General features: G+C 38.2%; 2 protein-coding genes across 2 annotated transcripts in view; both read right to left on the bottom strand.

Annotated features, from left to right (window-relative positions):
* Positions 1-19795: 19795 nt before the first annotated feature.
* Positions 19796-20812, bottom strand: LOC150095976 (protein ZBED8L-like). The gene is made up of 2 exons (XM_090409577.1): positions 20437-20812; positions 19796-20169 (listed from the first exon to the last, which is right to left on the bottom strand). Exons 1-2 carry the CDS (start codon positions 20810-20812, stop codon positions 19796-19798), a joined length of 750 nt encoding a protein of 249 aa, XP_090265703.1.
* A 3-nt stretch (positions 20813-20815) lies between these two features.
* LOC150095975 (zinc finger BED domain-containing protein 5-like) overlaps positions 20816-21763 on the bottom strand; it is a 54844-nt gene continuing 53896 nt past the window's right edge. Inside the window, exon 2 of the mRNA XM_090409576.1 lies at positions 20816-21364. Within this exon, the coding sequence (XP_090265702.1) occupies positions 20816-21364 (549 nt within the window). The remainder of the gene's footprint in view (positions 21365-21763) is intronic.

The following is a 21763-nucleotide window of genomic DNA, read 5'->3' as shown; positions in this document are numbered from 1 at the left end:
CCATTCAGGCTTCTTATGTTGATAATACCGATCCTTAACTCTGGTGATGTTGAGTTGGGGTGTGTTTTCAGATTTGTGCCAGTAGCTGACTTTTCGATGTTTGCCCTGGTTCCCTGGCGAAAACAACGGGGGGGGCCTTGTTTAACCGGACGATGCTCGAGCCGGCATGAAATTTTGTCATGTTGTACCATCATTTTTTTTTATTTTGGTTTAACCAATAAGAATACAATTTGGTCTGCTAAATCCCAAATTGCCAGCCCATCCTCGTTCGTTCAGTATCCAAGTAGGTTCAGTACCCAACAGGGTGCACCACGAGAAGGTGAGGATTGCACATTAGGTCAAAAGCCCTGGTCGGTTCTCTGCATTCCTTTAAAGGCTATGTGGAGATCTCCTCTCACACCATCGATCCTGAATCGCTCATCTCCTCTACTTTCGTTAAAGTTTCTCCACCAAGAGTTTACTTTGCATCCCATTGTTGCTTACCAAATCTCAAAATTTCGTACTTTGCAACATTGAACTGAAGTTGCACTCATATGCCCATTCATGCAATCTATTCAAGTCCTCTTGTAAGGCCATAACATCCACTTGACTTTGCACTGCTCTCTCCAGTTTTGCATCATCTGCAAACTGCTACATATCACTAGTTAAACCCATCCCAATATCATTAACATGCAAATTGAACAACAATGGTGCAAAACTGACCCCTGTGGCACACTACTAGTGACCTTTCTCTTTTGGGACACCACACTCCCATATACAACTTTCTGATACTTATCTGACAGTCAGTCAGATGAGTATCACAATTACATCCTCTGATGAAATGATCACATCTAGAACTCTGTCCTCACATGCCCTCCTTTACTTGCTGCCTGGGATAGTTATCTCTCAAGAACTCGAGAAATTCATTTTCCTTATTCCCAAATGCTATTTCTTCATTCCAAACTAGACTGCCATAATTAAAATCACCCATAATAATTACCCTTCCTTTGTTTTCTAATCTAAGTTGTTAATACATGTCTTCACCACCATCCTCACATTCCCAGCCATCTAGCAACATCCAACTAAATACGTCTTCCTCTCAACCTCCATGCTACACCACACTGCCTCATAACCATTGCCACTATTTCCCCCCTTTCATGTCTACCTTATGTGGACTTAATTCCTCTGCTATCATCAGCAGCACTCCCCCTTCCTTCTTGCCTTTTCTATCCTTGCATAAAAGAATGTATCCTTCCATTTCCATTCCCATTGCAATATCATCTTCATTCAACTATGTTTCACTTATTCCAATGATTTTGGGGTGAATAAACTCAATCACTGAAACAACCTCATCCCCTTTATTTCTGATACTTCTGGCATTTGTAAACAAACAGTAGATCATATTTAGGTCTATAACCAGTCCTATCCAAGCCACATGTTGGTTGCTATTTCCCCACCACACCTGTCCAATCATATCTGCTCAGTCTCAACTCCCCCACCTACATTGCAATATAATCCATCTTCACACACATATTCACTGCCACTTTCAACATCCATTCTCCCTATGCCATGTCTATCTCTGTCCACCTGAGCTCCCCCCCCATTTCCCTGTTCCTCTTCCATTTCCGTTCTCTCTTCATCTCTCACACTATCACTGTTTCCACTGCCAAGCACTTCTGTATCTTCAATACCACTCTTGATTTTTCCCCTTCATCTCTTTCTCCTGATCTCTTGCACGCATCACTGTACTTCCAGAAACACTTTCTCCAGCACACTTACTTTAAAACCATTTAAATGCAACCCATCATGCCTATGTAATTTCATTCTTCCCTCAAACACATGCCATACATTCACAAACTGCATTCCCTTCTCCTCACACAGCTCTGCTAACATACCATTCATGGTTTTAGCTCTCCGTCGCAACTCATCATTGTCATACCTCGGCAACACACTGAAAACCTTTCCAACTACACTGTTATCTTTCACTCTTCTCAATAGCCTCCTGATATTGGTCCTTAAGTGGGCATAAGAAGGATGCCCACTTAAATCATTTGTCATCTTATCGATATAATATATTATAATTTGGCACCATATTATCACCTTAACAATGTGGGAAAGGAAAAAGACCCAGAGGAAGACCAAGATATAGGTGGATTGATGCAGTTGGCACTCCCATAGAAGACCAAAATGTAAGAACTAATACACTACAGCAAATACCACTATAACAGGCTAATGAAAAGTCCCAATTGAAGGTCCCAGAAGTAGAATGCTATCTCATTAATAAATTTGCAAATTATATTATTATAATTATTATTAATTATATTATTATTAATAATTAATAATTATTAATTAATAATTAATAATTATTATTACTATTATTAATAATAATTATATATTATTATTAATATTATTATCCAGGCCTCCATGGAGTCCAAAGACTAATCGTGGGAGGTCGTTTTTAGGAAATACAGTCTATCATACCACTCCTTGAACCCATTAACCGTCCCCACTCCAACCACTCTCTCAGGCAGTGCATTCCAAGGTTCAACCACCCTCCATGCAAAGAAACCACTCCTCACCCTCTTGCGCACAGCCTCCTTTTATAACTTCCAGGGATGACCCCCTTCTCGTTGCTCCTTCCAGCCATTCCACCATGTGAAAGAACTCTCCAATGTCTACCCTGTAACTGCCTCTCAACAGTTTAAAAGTCTTGATCATATCCCCTCTCCTTCTTCTATCCACCAAACTCTGCAGTCCACATTCCCTCAGTCGATCCTCATAACTCATATTGTACAATCCTGAAACCATCTTTGTTATCTGCCTCTGTACCCTTTCAACAGTCAATTTATCCCATTCAAATCCTGGGGACCAAATCTGAGAACAATAGTCTAAGTGTGGTCTGATCAGGGCCTTATACAATGATAACTCTTTTATCTTTGCACAGGTCAGTGTCCTTCTCAGTATTGCAGCAATCCTCTGAGTTACCCTCACCACCTTTGCAATATGCTCCCTGAATTTCAGTTTTCTATCAATCATCAGTCACAGATCTCTTGTCTCCCCTACCTCCTCCAGTACAGCTCCTCCAATTGAGTACACATCCTCCCATCAATGGATCCCAAACCTCAAGACTTTACATTTTGCTTTGAACTGACAACCCCATTTATTTGCCCATCTGTCTAGTTTATTCAAATCCTCTTGCAGGGCTGCCACATCTGCACTGTTACTGATAACCCTTCCCAACTTCACATCATCTGCAAACAACTGAATGTCCCCTTGCAATCCATTGACAATATCATTGATATAAAGATTGAACAATACAGGTCCCACTACTAAGCCCTGTGGAACCCCACTTGTAACCTTCTGCTTCCTTGATATTGCCCCATCATGCACAACTCTCTGATACCTATCAGTCAGCCAATCCTGAATCCATTTGACTAACCTGACATTTAAACCCATGTGCTGCAACTTAAATATCAGCTTATCATGTGGCACCCTGTCAAACGCCTTTGCAAAATCCAAAAAAATGGCAGTATATGCCTTTCCCTCATCAACCGCTCTTGTCACTTTATTATAAAAGACAATCATATTACTAAAGCAACGCCCCTTAACAAATCCATGTTGATTCTCACAGATAACATTACCCTCATCTACCCAACGCTGTATATAGTCCCTCACTAATTTCTCCATGACCTTAACAACTACTGATGACACACAAACAGGTCTATAATTAGACACTTCCAGTCTACTACTGTCCTTGTGCAGCAGCACTATCTTACCTTCCTTCCATTCCCTAGGTACCTTTCCTTCGGCTAGACTTTGATTGAAAAGCCAGGGCAATGGAGCAGTCAGTTCTTTAGCACATTCTCTCAAAACCTGTGGTGAAATAAATCCAGTCCAACAGCTTTATTGGTATCCAGAGTACTCAGTATTTGGAACACACTCTCCTCTTGCACATCTAAACCCTGATCCTGCCCTATCCCTCTAGTATTAAAACCTCCTCCAGGATGAAATACTCCAATAAAGTGCTCATTGAACAACTCCACTGTCCTCTGCATCAGTCACTCTATTCCCATTTTCATCCCGCAATGGCATTCTTCCACAATCATTTCTCTGCTTACTGGCCACTTAGCTAAAAAATACCCTAGGATTTTCTTTGGATCTTATTGCCAATCTCTTCTCATATTCCAGTTTTGCCTTCCTCACCATTCTGGTCACTCTCTCCTGGCCTGCATCTTATATTATTCATGTATCTGTCCTCCACCCTTCTCCTTGTATATCTTCCATAATCTCTTTTTCAACTGCAGTTCCTGTTTGATATCATTTGTCATCCACTTTACACCAGATTGTGTCCACTTCACTTGTGGAATACAGCTTACTATTGCTGCTAACAAATATTCTTTCACAATTTCCCAAGCACTAATGGTATCTTGACCTTCCAATTCTGGCCTCCATGGAACTGCCCCTAGTTGATACCTAAGACTACTATAATCACCCGCCTTATAATTCCACATACGTTCCCTTTACTTTGATACACCTGCATGTCTGTTCATCTTCCAAGTCAAAATCACATGGTCACTCTCTCCATCTGGTGGGAGAGATGTCATCTCACTTATTATCAGCTCTTCTGATGCTATGACCAAATCCAAAACTCTTGAACCTCTTGTTCCCTCCATCACATGCTGCCGAAGACATTTGTCCCTCGAGAATTCCAGAAATTCTATCCCCTTCTTACTACCTGCATTTTCCTCTTCCTAGCTTATACTGCTGTAGTTAAAAATCTCCCATAACAATCATTCTTCTTGTACTTGCCAAGCTCAACTGCCTAAACATCTCCTGGTCCCCACCCTCTGTGCTCCCTAGTTTATAGTAACACCCCAATAAATATCCTTTTATTGCTAAAAAAATATTAAAAGCAATAAATATTGCTTTTAATGTTTTTGAAATAACATTTTTTTTCAGAGATTTTGAAAAAAAATATGGATGGTTTGGAAGAGCGATTTGGCTAGCCATATGTAGACTTGTGAGGAAAGGATATATGTGAAAGTACAAGACTGGTGATTATGACACGTTTAGGAAACAGCTTGTAGCTATAGCATGGAATGAGAAGTTGAGCGGTAAGGAAATAAATGCTGCTTGGGAACTGACAAAAAATACGTGATTTTTTTTGTCAGTTCCCAAAACAGCATCAATGTGTGAACGTATTCTGAAAGTAAAAAGATGAATAAGGTAGGTGTAAAATGGATGAATGAGGGGATTAAGCACAAAATCTGGAAGAAGGCAGCACAAGATGAATATTGGTAATAATTAGATTCATGAAGAGTATAAGGAGCAGACCAGAAGAGCGACTCAGATGGTAAGGACAACAAAAGTGCAGTACGAGCAGAAATTAGCAAATCAGGCCCAAAAAAAAAAAATAAATAAATCATTACAATTTTTTTTGGTATGTGATATATGGAAGGAAGAATGCTTATAGTAAGATGCTGTTAAAATGGAAAAGTGGGAGATTGATGACTGCTGCAGAGCACATAGTCGAGGTGTTCAGTGGGCGTTTCATCCTCAGTATGAAATCAAAAGCTCAAGCATAGAGAACGAAATGAGAGAAGACTTAATCATGAGCAAGCAAAAGATAATGAGTTAAGTAAGCTAGATGTTAATAAGGCAATAGGACTTGATGACATATAACCATGTGTCTTGAGAGAATGTTCCAATATTTAATTTCTGTATTAGCATCAGCCTTGGTGTATCTGTTTAACAAAAGTCTTGCAACAACACAGATCCCAAAGAAGTGGAAGGAAGGCAAAATTTTTCCACTTCACAAAGGTGGTGATAAAGTTAAGGCAACACATTATAGGCCAATCTGTATATCCGGAATTGTAGTTAAGGTGTTACTGAGATATAGCATACAAAAGTGGGTTGATAACAGTGTTAATCTTTATGCTTGTCAGCACGGAAAATTCTTATGCAAAATTCATAAGACGAGGTCTTGTTTTACAAACTTGCTTATGTATTATAACAAGGTGACATATGTATTGGACAAGGGAGATTCATATACAGCGGTATACTTAGAATTTGCAAAGGCTTTTGATAGAGTGCACACCACAAGTTGGTAACTAAACTGAAGCAGATGGAATTGGAAATAGACTAGTGAGTTGGATGGGGGGAATAGGTATCATCATGTTGTGTGTGTGTGGGGGGGGGAGAATACTGTCTCAAAAGAGAAAGTCACTAGTGGTTTGTCACAAGAGTCAGTTTTGGGACCACTGTTATTTAATTTGTGTATTAATGATACCGGGATAGGTTTAACTGGTGATATACAGCTGTTTGCAGATGGTGTAAAACTGGGGAGAGTGATAAAGAATCAAGTAGAAGTTGAGGCTTTACAGGAGGACTTGAATGGATTGTATGGGTGAGCAATGTGTGGATCTGTGAATTCATAGTTGCCAAGAGTAAGGTTCTGAAATTTGGTCGGCAACAACAGGATGCAAAGTATACACTTTGCAGGGAAATTTTGGAGGAAATTGATGAGATAAGAGAGATCTTGGAATGGTGGCAGTGGACAATTAATACCTTCATAGTTTGTGCAAATCACTTTGCACAAACTATGAAGGTATCACATCAGATTATGGCAATGATGCAGATTACCTTAACTTGTAGAAATAAAAGAGGGTCTGGTTCCATTGTATAAGACCTTGATCAGGTCTCCTATGAATTATTATAGCATATTTCTACTAACATTATTAGTATAGTATAATTATAGCAGGAAGAGAGGGGATATGATTGAGACATTTAAGTTGGTAATGGGTTGTTATCAGGTTAATGTGGTAACAACCCAGCTGGAAGTTGTGTAAGGAGAGTGTGAGTAGTGGCATAAGGAGTAGGTTCTTTGCATGGAAAGTGGTTTGTCAGTGGAATGCTGTATCTGGTATTGTGGTGACTGTAGACTCATTGAATGAGTTTAAAGCATGGTTTGATGAGTATTTTGTTCAATAGTGTTTGCCTTCCACGATAAGTCTTTAGACTCTATGGGGAAGTCTGGTGTTAATAATAATGTCGTGTTGAAATTCCTGATAAATTTTGAATATCCTTTTCATTTCCTTGTAATTATTTAACTGAATATTTCCTGAAATTAAAAGTTAACTCTTCTGCTAAAAAGACATGATTTTAGCTTGGACACTTGTAGAAATTTTTAACATGCTAATAACCACTACTTCATTTCTATAGTTCAATAAATGACCCAGTAGTATTAGAATTATTATAAAATCACAAATCTTTATGATCCTCTTTGAAAGTGGTCAAACCAGTTATGCTCCATGTAACTACAAATTGCCTTTTATCAAAAGTAGGTGATTTTAACATAACTCTTTACACTTATGCAAAATAATATCTGTATTATTATTCCTTCATCCACATTTTGCTTGAAGAAAACAACTTTTGTTCAGTAGTGCAAGTCGCTTTACATTTAACACTTTCCACTGCATGTAGGTGTCCAAGGATTACATCTCTGCATCATTATTATTATTACCACCCCAAGACCTACTGGAGTCAAAGACTCATCTGGGAGGTGCTTTTATCACACACACAGCTCATCATACCATGTTTTAAACACATTCAAACTCTTTGCAGACACCACATTCTCAGGCAAGGCATTCCAATCATTCACAACTCTGCACAAAAAAAAACCTGCCTCTCACTCCCCTACTCACACCCTCTTTATACAGTTTCCAGGGATGACCTCTGGTTCTCCTACTATTCTCTGTAAAACTTCTCCAGCATTGATCCTATAACAACCCCTTACCAACTTGTAGGTCTCTATCATATCTCCCCTCTTCCTCCTGTCCACCAGACTCTGCAAATTACATCTTCTCAATCTTTCCTCATACTCGACATTCCAGAGGTCAGAAACTACCTTAGTCAGTCTCCTTTGGACCCTTTCCAACATCTCTTCATCCTTCTGAAAACCTAGTGACCAAATCTGGGCACAATAGTCCATGTGTGGCCTATTCAAAGCCTTATACAACGGAACAAGAATCTCCCTACTTCTACACGTCAGTGTCCTCCGCATCATTCCCAGAAGCCTTTGTGTTGTCTTCACAATTTTGGCACTGTGTCCCCTAAATTTTAGATCCCATTCCACTATCAACCCCAGATCTCTTATTTCCTCTACCTCCAACAATATATTCTCACCAAGCATAAATTCTGCATCCCATCTTTGTTTTCCAAATTTTAAAACCTTACATTTTGCAACATTGCATTCACATCCCCATTTTCGTGCCCAATCACTCAGTCTATTGAAGTCTTCCTGTAAGGCCACAACATCTTCACTACACTTCATGGTTCGTCCCAACTTTGCATCATCTGCAAACAACTGAATATCTCCATCCAAATCTTCACCTATTATCATTAATATACAAGTTAAACAGTAATCAACCTAAAACAGATCCCTGAGGCACTCCACTAGTGACTTTCCTTTTCCTGGATATCGATCCCCCATACACAACTTGTTGATACCTATCAGATAGTCAGTCTCCAATCCAATGCACCAATCTAATATCCAACCCCATCTGCTCTAGTTTGACTGTCAACCTATCATGAGGTACTCTATCAAAAGCCTTTGAAAAATCCAAGTATACTACTGTGTATCCTTTTCCTCTGTCCAAGGAAGCAGTCACTTTATTGTGACTGCTTCCTTGGATAGAGGAAATGTTTTAATAGATTACTAAAACATGACCTCCCTTTAGCAAATCCATGCTGTCCATCAAACATAATACCATTGTTATCAACCCAACTCTGGATCCTAGTTCTCACAAGCTTCTCCAACAACTTAACCACAACACCTGACACACAGATAGGCTTATAGTTTGATGCTTGAGTTCAATCACCTCCTTTATGAAGTGGCACAATCTTGTCCTCCTTCCACTCCTTAGGAACTTGACCGAGTGCAAGACTCATATTAAAAAAATATGTCAAGGCAGGTGTCAACTCCCTGGCACATTCTTTCAGAATATGTGGTGATATATTATCAAGTCCCACAGCCTTATTAACATCTAGTTTACTCAACTCCCCATACACCTCTTGCTCACCTACAGTCAGTTTCTCCTCCCCATCATCAACTGCTTTCAATCCCTCCATGAAGTCACATTCACAAGATTGAAAGATCTTTATGAACTGTTCATTAAGTATCTCCACCACACATTCTGCATCAGCTGTCTTTATACCATTTTCTCCAATCAATGTCATCCTTCCATAATTATTTTTTCTTTTGCTGGCTACATATCGAAAGAATTCCTTAGGATTCTTTTTGGCTTCATTAGCCAACTGCTGTTCATACTTCTCTTTAGCTACCCTCACCAACCAAGTCAACCTCCTTGCTTGGTCTTTGTAGACCTCATGGAATTGATTATTTCCACTTCTCTTATGCTGCCTCCACAATGCCCTTTTTCTCTGTATCGCATGCTTAATCTCTTTATTCATCCATCTCACACCTACCTTATTTAACCTTCTCACCCTTGGAATACATTTAGACATTGCATCTACTAAACAGTTTTTGAAAATCCCCCAAGCTGCATTGATCTCTTTTCCAGCTAACTCCTCATTCCACGCTACACCTGCAAGCCGTCTCCTGAGCTCTTCATAATTACCCCCCCCCCCTTGTAGTTCCACATATACCCTTTTCTCACAGGGGATCCTCACACTGCTGGCAACCACCCAGGTAATCACCTCATGGTCACTCTCACCAGTTGGTGGATGATTTGACACCTCATTTATAATTACATCCTCTGATGAGATGACCAAATCCAAGACCCTCAATCCTTGTGTGCCCCTCTGTTACATACTGCCTGAGGTAGTTATCCCTCAAAAACTCATTTTCTTTACTTCCAGTTGCTATCTCATCATTCCAGTCTATATTGCCATAATGATCACCCTTTTCTTATTTACTTGGCTAATTTGATTGTACATTTCATTATCACCACCATCCACATTACCTGGTCTATAACAACATCCCACCAAGTATTTGATTCCATTCACCTCTATCTCAAAACCACTGGCACTATTTCCGTCTTGCATCTCTACTTTATATGGACATAACTCTTTCTCTATCATCAATAGTACTCCCCCTCCATTTTTACCCCTTCTGTCCTCACGAAACACATCATACCCTTCCATCTCTATTCCTGTCAGGATGTCATCCTCTTCCAACCATGTCTCACTTATTCTGACAATTTTTGGGTGAACAGACACAATTAGTGCAACCATTTCATCTGCCTTGTTTCTTATACTTCTAGCATTTGTATACAAACAAAACAGCTCATTTCTGGATCTATAGCCAGTTCCACTGATACCACTCACTCAATGTGATCTCTCCATGCTCAACTGGGGCCATTTCCCTTTCTGCTTCTTCATTTTAAAACTCTTTTCAATTCCAACTGTTTCCTCTTGATCCCTGGTCATCCCATTCCTTTCCTGCCTACACATGCTCACCTCCTCTTGGAGGTGAGCATGTGTAGATATTCTATTCTAACACATATTCTATACTCATACCACTCACTTCTCCATTCATAACCACCTCTTTAATCTCTCCTGTCTTACTCTCCCACTCTTCCACATCACTTCCCACTCGATCTGATTTATTCTCTCTATTCACTTCTCTACCTTCCAGCAGCAGTCTCTCCAAGCGACTCACACCATAACCGCTCAAATGCAGTCCACTCCCATATAGCTCACTTCATCCCTCAAACTCATTCCATACATTAACAAACTGTACTCCTGTCTCCTCACACATTTCAGCCAGCATATCATTCATAATCCTTGCTCTCCGCCTCATTTCACCACAGTCATACCTAGGCAACATGCTAACTACCCTTCCTGTCACACTATTCTCTTTTATACTTTGAAGCAGCCTCCTGATATCCATTCTGACACACTCTTTGTCCTCTCTCAAATCATTCGTACCTATTAATACTATTAACTCTTTTGCTCGCTCCTGCCTCATATCCAATGCCTCAATCACTCTACTCATTTTACTGCCTGGAAAACATACCTTGTGCATCCTCTCATCCAACATACCTTTAATAATGGAGTCGCCATACAACGCCACTCGCTCATCTTTTGTTAACTCTTTCATGCCATCATTATTTATTTTAATAGTTTTTTCCCAAATTTTCTTAATTTCATCCCGCATCCATTTCATGCCTTATCCAATCCATTTCAACTTCCGAATCTCGTGACACATTCTCTCTATCATTCAATCTTTCTAACTCTCGACCCCCCCCCTCTTCTCACTTTCACTCTCATTCGTCCTTTGTTTCCGTACTTTCAGTCCAACTTTCGCTATCATTCTTCCCATTTTCACACTCATTCATCTTTCTTTGTTTCTGTACTTTCAGTCCAACATGCGTAGAACTTTCGCTATCATTCATTCTTTTTTTGCTATCATTCATTCTTTTGATTTTTTTTTACTTTCGATTTCTGCGTCACGCCATTTCTAGTTTCATTCGTTCTCTCAATTTCGTTTCCTTCCACCAATCTCACCTCACTTTCGTCCCTTTTAACATCCATTACGGTTTTCAAATCGCTCTTTTTCTTTTTTACTGATTTTTTAACATTTTTTTGCCTCTCTTTCTTACCATTCTTTTCTTTCAAGCGTGCACTCATTTTCCCTGCGACAATTTCGCTACTAACACTTTCTGTCATCAATTTCATATTTGCATTCATAAATTTCTCGTTCAGGTCACACTTCGCACACACCCTCCTTCCATCCTCACCAAATATCCACAAATCATTTATGTAATCGAAAGAATACATATAACAGACCTCGCACTTAACGAAATGACTGAAATCTAAATTAAAGTCATGGAATGACAATGGCGCTGCCATTTTTTGCAGGTTACTATGTCTAATAATAACGATTTCGTAATTAAGTTTTGGCAAAAAAAATCCCCCACACTAATAAAACCGGTAGCGCACAACATTTACAGCCTCTCTTACTCAAACAATTACTCATATATATTTAATTATTTTCCTAGAAAACTTATCCCGATCAGGAGTCCTTCTTATACATGTCACTGCACTTGACTCACAAGCACCCTATATATCATGTGATATATATGTTTCTCACACCATTCAGTGAGACATTCATACTCCTTGATCATGCTTCCATGAAGAGCAATGGTGGGTGTATGTATTGGCTACCATTATCTAGTTTTGCACTTATGTGATTGCTTTAGCATTTACTTTCTCCTGACTAGTGTTATGCATTTTACAGTGACAATGTACTTTTGTATTTTTTGTATTGTTTTAGTTGCTCATGTGTTGTTGCACAGTGTCTTATAAAAGCAGTTCCTGACTTACATAAGAGATACGTTCTGCAAACTTTATGTAACTCAAATTTTACCTAAGTTGGATTTAATCCCTTTCTCCCGTTAATCACACCCTATTGCCTATACAGTATGTATATACAATAGTGCATTAACATGGTTTAAAGGTTATTTGTTAGTTTCATTTACAGAATTTAGACACAAATTGGATTTCGGTGTGTAATTATTATTGCAAAGAAACATGAAACAGTATAAACAGAATGAGAAAATAATTTTTTTTTAATGTTTAATTTGGCTGTTTGACCTTCCTTATGAAATTATGAAGAGATGAGTGAAAGCTGTTTGTTTCTTCTCTTCATAAATTTCTCGATAACAGGCTAACACATCAGCATCTATTTGTCTTTGGACTTTTAAGAGCCATGAGACATTACGATCCATGCAAATACTACAAATATATAGCATAACTGTTATTTTTCAGGAAATAACATATACTAAAATAACATATACTTTTTTTTGGCTGAGGCAGATTCGAGGAATCTGCCTCAGCCAAAAAAAAAAAAAATAATAATTTCCAAACTTCAACAAATTGATTTGACTGCTCCAAATTTGGGAAGCACTCATCCTCAGATCTTCAGCCAAATGGCCAAGACCACTCTAGGGGGGGTGACTCTAAGCCCAACTTTGGTTGCCTTTCTTCAGTCTCATTTGCCCAGTATTAGTGCCTGTGTGCTCATATTGTTTTTGTGATCCCTGATGATGGCAATATAGGAGAGTATTAATTCAAGTTATAATTAATATTTTAGTATACATTGCTATTTCCTGAAAAATAATAGTTTTGAGTAACCAATGTATAAAACTATCTACCAGAATTTAAAAATTAAAATTATAGCAGGTCCATGTTGAAAGTGAGAGTGAGGAAAGTTTCATTACATTGTCCATATGCCTGCAGAGGACTGTTACTAGATGGCTAATTCACCAGTTTTCTAGTCCTTTCATGAAAATTTGTAAGTCAGAGACTGCCTGTATACAAACTGTATAGACTTAATTTGCTATTTGTGTGTGGTGAAATGACACTAAAATCTATGCACCAAAAAATTCCCTCCTCTGATCAAGAAAGTGTATGATATGAATTGTACTTTAGATATCAAGTGGAAAATCAGGACTCAACCTGGGGTTACGTTGCCAGCAAGTGTGCACAACATTTAAGAGGATATCTATTTTTAATGTTATTAATTGTCTAATAGTACAGAGAAATTTTAGAGGACTAAGCAAGTGATTGCTGCTCATGTTTAGCAAACAATGCTGGCCTTTCTACAAGATGTAATAAAATATCCAAACTTGGTATCATCCACGAGACCAGTCCCCTATGAGAATACATTGGCAGTTCCTAACCCATCCAAAACATGGGTTGTGGATGAAGATAAGTATACTGATTCAGCATCATGTTCTTGTGAACTGGATTCAGATTGGCCATTACCATTTCTGCAAGCATGCCTCACTTGATGAAACAGTGCTGAATTACCTTGTAAGAAATATGATTCTTGTCATAAAAACTGAATTCTTAGCATATAGATTTCCGAGATTGGAATTTCCTCAAGAAGGATATGATCATGTCATTTTTGAAAGTTTTAGTAAAACTGAGAATTTTTTTTTTCCCTCCAAGTAGTGACTATATGTTTTGCAACAATATTAATTGAAATTAATATTATGAAGGCTCCTTCTGGGAAGTCAAATACTCATCAAGAAAAGGCGCTTGAGTCACTGATTTCTAAATACTTGTCTCTCTCTCTCTCCCTGAGAACATTCACCAAACATGTACTCATGCCATCTGATGGTTGTCCATTCCATATGCTAATCACACAACATTAATGGAAATATAAAAGAGAAAACATGAAACACATTTCATTGTTGATACACAATGCTTAGTTTGAAGGTTGTGCTTCTACACTGGAAATGAATATTTCTCTATTGAAATGTCATATCCATATGGGGGTTTTGATTTGTAATTTTTTTTTTTTGGGAGTCCCATCCATGAAAAGTTGTAAACCTGCATGTTAGTACTGTAAATGGAATGAAGGTTGAATAATCCATGCATCTGATCTAGAAACCCTTTTTTTCTTTCTTTCTTTTTTTTTTTTTTGGCGTCGGAATTACATCCAAGCTACTTCAGACCTCCATTTAGCAGGTAAGGAGATAGTGGTAGCTGCCAAACTATACTGTATTCATAAGTATCCTACTTCTGTGGAATTTGAATTTGCAGCCCTTGGCTGGAAGAGTAGATAGATATGCCATCCACTTTTTTTTTTTTTTTAATAATGTTGAGCCCATACATGAAAGCCTGGTTAATCAACCTAGAGTATGTTAGTACCGTGGGTGGATGGTGGGTTGGGAAATGAGAAACTTGTTTATGTTTGATTTAAAAGTCTATACTGTATTCCTTGGGAAACACATAGAGGAAAGACTGTTCCACAATACAACAGTAGCAGGGATGAAGGAGGAGGGAAAAGAAACTTGTTCTGTGAGTTTCAAGGTGTACTGTGAAGGGATGTTGGGCAGCAACCATGCATGTTTCAACGGATTTAGTACTGAGTGGGGGAATTATTGATGCTATTTTATATGAACATTTGCCATGGAAATATTTATAGAATACACATATTGCAGAAACCAAACGTCTATGTGAAAGTGGGAGAAGTTGGTAAGAGATGGGTTATTGATCAATCTAATTGCCTTCCTCTGTATTGAGTCAAGCATTTTGAGCTAGCTCTTAGTGGCCCCACTCCAAATGTAAGAGCAGTATTCAATAGCTGGGCGGAATTTTGATTTGTGTAAGGTTAACAGCTATTCAGAGGTGAAGTAGCATCTTAAGCGAAAGTGAAATCCTAGTTTTTTAGAAACTGAGGAGACAGTGGTTGTGAAGTGTTTATGCCTGGAGAGGCTTAATGTCAGGGTGATTCCAAGAAGAGAAATATCATCTTGTTTGGAAATTTGAATGTTGTCAAAGGGAATACTGGGAGACAATGGTTCTTTTTTTTTGTGAGAAATAAGACGGAACTGGGTTTTGTTAGCACTGAAATTGATGAGGTTATCTGAAACCCATTGGAGGATGACTTGGAGATCAGAATTGAAGTGGTGGTTGATGTTCTGTAGATTTGTGTAGAGTAAGGTTTATCAAATGAAAGGGAGGAGTGCAATGTTCTGTCATCTGCAAACCTATTGTTGGAGTTAACTGAAGTAGGTCATTAATATAGAAGGAAGAGGGTTGGTGAGAAAACAGAACCTTGTAGAACCATGGAATTAGTTGAATGGTGAGAGGATAAAGAACCATCCATTTACTTCCATACAGCAAGCTGGCAATTCAACTGCAGAAGTCCTGGGACAGACCAAATGATGGGAGTTTGTTTAGTAAACCTTACTTCTATATGGCATTTGTCCAGAGATGGGTGATATGAGACTAGATCTCCTGTTGATCGGCAGCAAAGGAATCCAAACTGGTGGTCATTTATTAGCTGGGTGCCTTCAAGGTAGTATATGAGTTGGGAATTGATGGTTCTTCCATTACTTTAGACAGGACTGGAGTGAGTGAGATAGGACAGTAGTTTGATGGAAGTGATTTGTCACCCTTCTTGGAATGGGTTGAATATAGGCCAATTTTCAGGCTGTGGTATAGACACCAGTGGAGTAAGAGAGTATATATTCTCTCTCCTCCGTAGTGCAATTGGAAGAACAACGGGCATTGCACCCTTCAATCAGAATAGGCCTAAGTTCGATTCTTGTCGTAACACGAGGAATCTTTATGTTGACTTTTTCAATCAAAAGTGAGTTAGCTGATCTCATGTGGAGGTAGCAGGGTTTTTTCTCCTGGAAACTCGGATTTTTCATTCCACATACAGACAAATCGGCCCTTCAGAACTCACTCAATTTACAGACAAAAAATACTAGTTGTGGTGATGGTGGGCGGTAGATGGCATTGATGGAGATGATTGGTAGTAGAGGTTCGGTGTAGTGGTGGAGACAGTTGTATAGTAGGTGTCCTCCTGCAATGAGTCTTCGGACTCCTTGGAGGTGTCATGAATAATAATATTCAGGACAATTTTAAGAATGCCATCAGGACCAGAAGACTTTTGTGTCTAATTTGGACAATATTTTTCTGGTTAAAGGATATAAGGGACATTGCGTATTGGGCATCTGGAAGGTTGGGGGGAAATTTACCATGGTCAGTTATGCATGCATTGGAGGCAAAATGTGAAACCAGGAGATTGGCTTCTTCTGTGGGTAATGGTACAATAGAGCCATGTGGGCACAGTGGTGGTCATTTATTAGCTCCCCCCAAAAGAAAAAGAAAAAAAAAACAGAAGATTTTCCAAAAAGCTTTTCCTAATTAAAATTCTTTTTTTTTATTTATGTTATGTCATGTGTTCTATTTCTATACTACTGTACTTATGAATAAGCAACCATTGCAAATGCTCAGTCATAAGTCGTATGCAATGTAGTGTGTATTCTCAAATCATCTACTCAACTCGGTTAGAATATAATAAATTTAGTTTAATCCTTTATCCAAGTGTGAGCAAACAAAGTTTGCACCTGAAAGTATCTTCAGGACTGGGGTAAGGTAGTGCAACACCAGGACGACTCCCACTCGAAGATTCCTCTGTTCGGACGATAACTCCTGGCGAATGTTTGTCATCAGATCAAATGCTTTGCCTGGTGGACAGGCTTCTGTCATCTTTCTTTCAGACCACTGGCATGACTTCTCCTGAAGTCGCGTCCTCGATGACTTACATCCGATGGACAACCGCTGGGGTACTGGTGATGACCTATGGATAACCGAAACTCGACCTTCCGGCCAACACCTTTTATCCACTTTCTTTCGGATCCCTGCACAAAGACATGGACCCCGAATGTTTTGGTGCCATCCCTTGTTCTTTCCTTGACACTGACCCTTTCTTTGATCTTCCACTACACTCCTTTAATCCTATTTGTTTTGGGCAGCAGAAAATGCATCTGAAGTTTGTTGGTCTGTCTGACATTGACCTTGAGTGTTTACAGGTGGATTTCTCAAACAACTTTCACATATTTCCTTATAAGGAGATATGTGAAAGTTGTTTAACTTTCACAGAAAACACTGTATGTTTAACATACAGTGTTTTCTGGTGGCAAAGTATTGCTTTTGTTCAATACATTCTAGAATTTTCCGTTTTAGGGCAGCAAGTACAGATAATTCCCATAGGGATTATTTACATTAACAAAGTGCTTTCCTGCTGACTTCTAACGCTTCTTGGCCATCTCTTAGTCCTCCGTGTGGGATGGTGGTGAGTCATTACCATATTGGCCTCATATCTTCTATTTCTGTCATAATTCCCTCTGCTGTGAGAGCAGTATCTGACAATGTGCCCAAATTTTCCGCATCTGTAGCACTGGGGTGCTTCTCTGTTATTTTCTTTTTCACTATGCATTTGCTCAGAGTCTAAGTTCTCCAATGAGGATTTTGCTTTGGTCTCCCCTAATTGATCGAGAATGGAGTTAAGCTTCTCCATCAAGGGCTGCTGTAGCTTTTCTACCTCTCTTTTAATAAAGGCTTGTAGTTCTCTGTTAAAAGAATCAGAGATTGTCTGTATGTTGTGGTCTATTTCATACATTTCTTTAACCTTATCTTCCTCTTTTTCTACCTTCTGTTTGTTTATTCTCTTTTCTTTAGGATTAGCTAGATTTTTCTCTTTCTTACTCTCACTTTTTGATTCCAACACCTCTGAAATGTTGTGTATTTGACTGGCACTAGATGCTGGATGTAGATCGCCTAACCTTTCTTCCCTTTCCTTTATTGCCTGATAACAGTCTTCTAAATTATTTATCTTCCTATTATATGCTGTTTCTTTATATTCCTCTCTCACTCCTAGCCTGAATTGGTTAAGGACTGCCCAATCATAATGGCTCTTTTCCTTATCCGGCACACTCAAGCTATTTGCTAAGGTGAGCAGCCTATTGTAAAAGTATGTGATAGTCTCTTTACTTTCCTGCTTGCATTTCTGTAGCCTCCACAGATTCGGACCTACGCTTTTAGTCTTGGAAAACTGAGACATTAGGGTATTTTTAAACTTATTGTACTCCAAAGTGTCTCTCAGTATAGGAGAGGAATACAAAAAGTTTTTGGCCCTGCCAATCAGTTTGTTCCTTAATATTGTCAGAAGCTGGAAGTCCGACCAGTTTCCAACATTCCTTAGCTCCTCTACAGACTTGAAGGACAACACATCGTCGTGGTCCTGTCCAGAGAATTGAGGGATTAAGAGGTGAGGATTCACCATTCTGAAAAATTCTCTATCCCCCATTTTATCAGTACTAGTGACTCCTGAATCAACATTGTTCACGTTCATGGTTAAAAAAATTTTCTTTTACACTATATGAATACTCTTTTCTGTTTAGTTGCCTGATCTTAATTTATGAAACTGTTCCAATCCACTTTTATCTAATTTAATTACTGTGGATTTGATCCTATCAGCTGCTGCGGCATTGTAAACAGGGGGAGGTATCTCCTTTTATATATGTTTATCTCTTTAAGCTATACTACCTTCTGCACTTGCCTTCTTATTTCTTGAACACCAGAAAATTTATTTGATAAGCTGCGCCACTGATGTCCATTTTTTAGTACAAGAAGTGTTAAGTGCGTCCAGTAATTAATATCTGCAGTCGTGATCTACTATCTATCCTTTACTATCTTTTCTCCTGGGTTCCTGCTAATAGGCTCTAATATTTTTTTGGAACAGTGCATCAAAGAATTAAATATCAGGCAACACTGTTAACATTTAAACAACACACATTTATTTACCATAAAACAATTTACACTATTATTCCATTAAAGAAAAATTTGCTTAGTTTAACTTTACATAAAACAATTATGTTAAAATGCCCTTTCAATTCATGAAAATCATGTCACATAAATAACCGCTCTCCTCCAATATCGAATTACTATCCTAAGTAATAGTACCATTAACAAACAGTTCTTTACTGTTATAATCATTACAAGAATATCATTACATATAAAAGTTCGATCCTTCAGATACTGAGATAATACTCTAGGCCAGGGGTCGGGGAACTTTTTTACCTATTACCCCAAAATATATTTATTTACTCCGACGTTACCCCCTTGATTTGAAAGGGAGAAAATCATAGATTATTTAAATTCAAAAGGTTTATTGAATCTATTTATACAGAGAATACAATTATAAATATAAAAAGTATAAAATAAATGCGATAAAATAAATTAATATCCTCATTATGAAACAAGGATTTCTTTGAAAACTTTTTCACTTCAGGTTTTGGAGAAATTATGTTGTTTCATTTTTGATACAATAACATCAAAATTGGGGCATTTTTATGTCATAGCAATTTGAATACTGTCTCCGGGGTCCAATCGATTTCTCTGCTTTGTTTTCATGTTCATTAGAGTGGAAAATCCTTGTTCGCAAAGGTAGGTTGTTGCAAAAGGCAGCAACTTTTTGACTGCCTCCTCATGTGCAATTTTGAAAGCCTTTGCAGCTATTGACATCCAAAAATATGACAGATCTGTTTTCAAATTCAATACGTGCTTCACTATTGGATCGAACTTCAAGAAGTGCCTCTGCCAACCCTTGAGGCTCTTCTGGCACATCAGCAATTTCACATTTAAAGGGATCTACAACCCAACTGACAGTATGTGAATCAAGATCTGGAAAGTAATCAGAGAACCGCTCTTTGAGTTTGGTAAGATGCCTTATAACTGTATCCTTGATGTCGTCAAAAATAATATTTTCGCAGTCTTCCAAAAACAAAGCTAACTTTGAAAAGGCAGCTATCTTGTTTTGTTCTGCTTTCTGTCTCCAATATAAAAGCTTTGATCCAAACGCTGAAATATTTTCTCAGGCTGAAATTATGTTGATGTTTTTTCCTTGCAATTCTTTGTTCAATGCATTCACATATTCAAAAATATCAACTAAATATGCGAGATGTGCAACCCACGAGGAGTTTGTAAACTTATCTGCGAGAACATGCTTTTGATCAACCGTAAAAATTTCAAGTTCAGTTTTGCTAGCCCACACTCAGTTCAGAACATTTCCATGTGAGAGCCACCTCACTTCTGTATGATAAAGTAGGTCTGTATATTCAGCCTCACCATCTTTACATAATTCACAAAATAGTCGCGTGTTTAGTGCATGTCCTTTGACAACCTTGATAACATCATGCATGATGGCTTCCAGTGCAGGTTCCAAATGTTTCACAAGCAGTGCCTGGTGATGGATCATACAGTGGTTAACTTCAATTTTTGGATTATTCTCTCTCGCCAAAGTTGAAAAGCCTCTTACATGACCCAACATAGCTGGAGCTCCATCAACAGACACAGCAATGCAGTCTTCCCACTTTAAATTAACGTTATTAAAGTATTCATTAACTTTATTGAAGACATCAATTCCACGAACTTGCAACTCGAGAGGAGAACAAAACAATTCCTCTTCAATTGTATGTAAACCTTTGTAGCGAACATACACCATCAGCTACGAATTACTACTGACATCTGTAGTCTCATCGAGCTGAATAGCAAAGCATTTACTCTCTTTTATTGAAGAAATAACTTCTTCCCTCACATTTTCTGCTAAAATAGAAATTCTTTCTTTCACAACTTTTGCAGACAAGGGCACTGAATTTAGTTTCTGACCACACATAATCTCTGCCATTTTCAAAGCTGCTGGTTTAACCAATTCCTCACCAACAGTATATGGTTTCTTGTTTTGGGCAATCAACCAGGCCACTTCAAAGCTAGCCTTTGATGCCGAACGTTGATCGAATGTACCTCTCAAGTTGCTGTCCAGTCTTTGTCTTTTGACAGACATTTCCAAATTTCCAAAGTATTCCTGTGGTTTGGAAGACAAATATGGGTGCAAATTATCCAAGTGTTTCTTCAATTGACTCTTTTTGAAAGATTTGGCAGTCAGTACTTTCAAACAGACAACACACCGTAGTTTCATTATTCCTTTGTCTTCTATTTGTGTAAACCTATAATTGAGGAACTCTTCCTGGTATATTCTTTTTCTAGTTGGTGTCATCTGAAGGGTAAAAGAGACAGTGATTGAATTTAAGTTTTTTAAAGTTCATTTAAATTTACAATAATTTAATTGGTAAACGTGGCACTAAGACATGTCCTCAAGATGAAGGCAATATTTAATTATTTTATTGACCATCGAAAATTAATCGAGCAAGGAGAAAATATATTAATCAAATTATCGAACTAACATAAAACTAAAATATGGTTAATAAATGAAAATCTTACACTTAAAATAGAACTTAAATCAACTTGAACAAAGCAAAAACACGTGTCAAAAAATAAGGTTAAGGCAGGTAATAGACAACTGACAAATAATATCTCTTTAGCCACTTGACAACACCTTAGCAATCATGTTGAAAGTTTATTTTTCACTAGGTTAGACTATAATAAATTTAGTTTA

This window comes from Typopeltis vanoorti, chromosome 19 (genome assembly GCF_054136105.1).
Source record: "Typopeltis vanoorti isolate ZY-2024b chromosome 19, IOZ_Tvanoo_1.0, whole genome shotgun sequence".
Taxonomy (NCBI): Eukaryota; Metazoa; Arthropoda; class Arachnida; order Uropygi; family Thelyphonidae; genus Typopeltis; species Typopeltis vanoorti.
This window is presented reverse-complemented; position numbering and strand designations above follow the sequence as displayed.

Coding starts and splice junctions, on each gene's coding strand:
- LOC150095976 (XM_090409577.1), bottom strand. CDS start 20,812: ATGGTGTATGTTCGCTACAAAGGTTTACATACAATTGAAGAGGAATTG. Junction 20,170..20,436: donor TTGTGAATTATGTAAAGATG/GTGAGGCTGAAT, acceptor AAAATATTTCAG/CGTTTGGATCAAAGCTTTTA.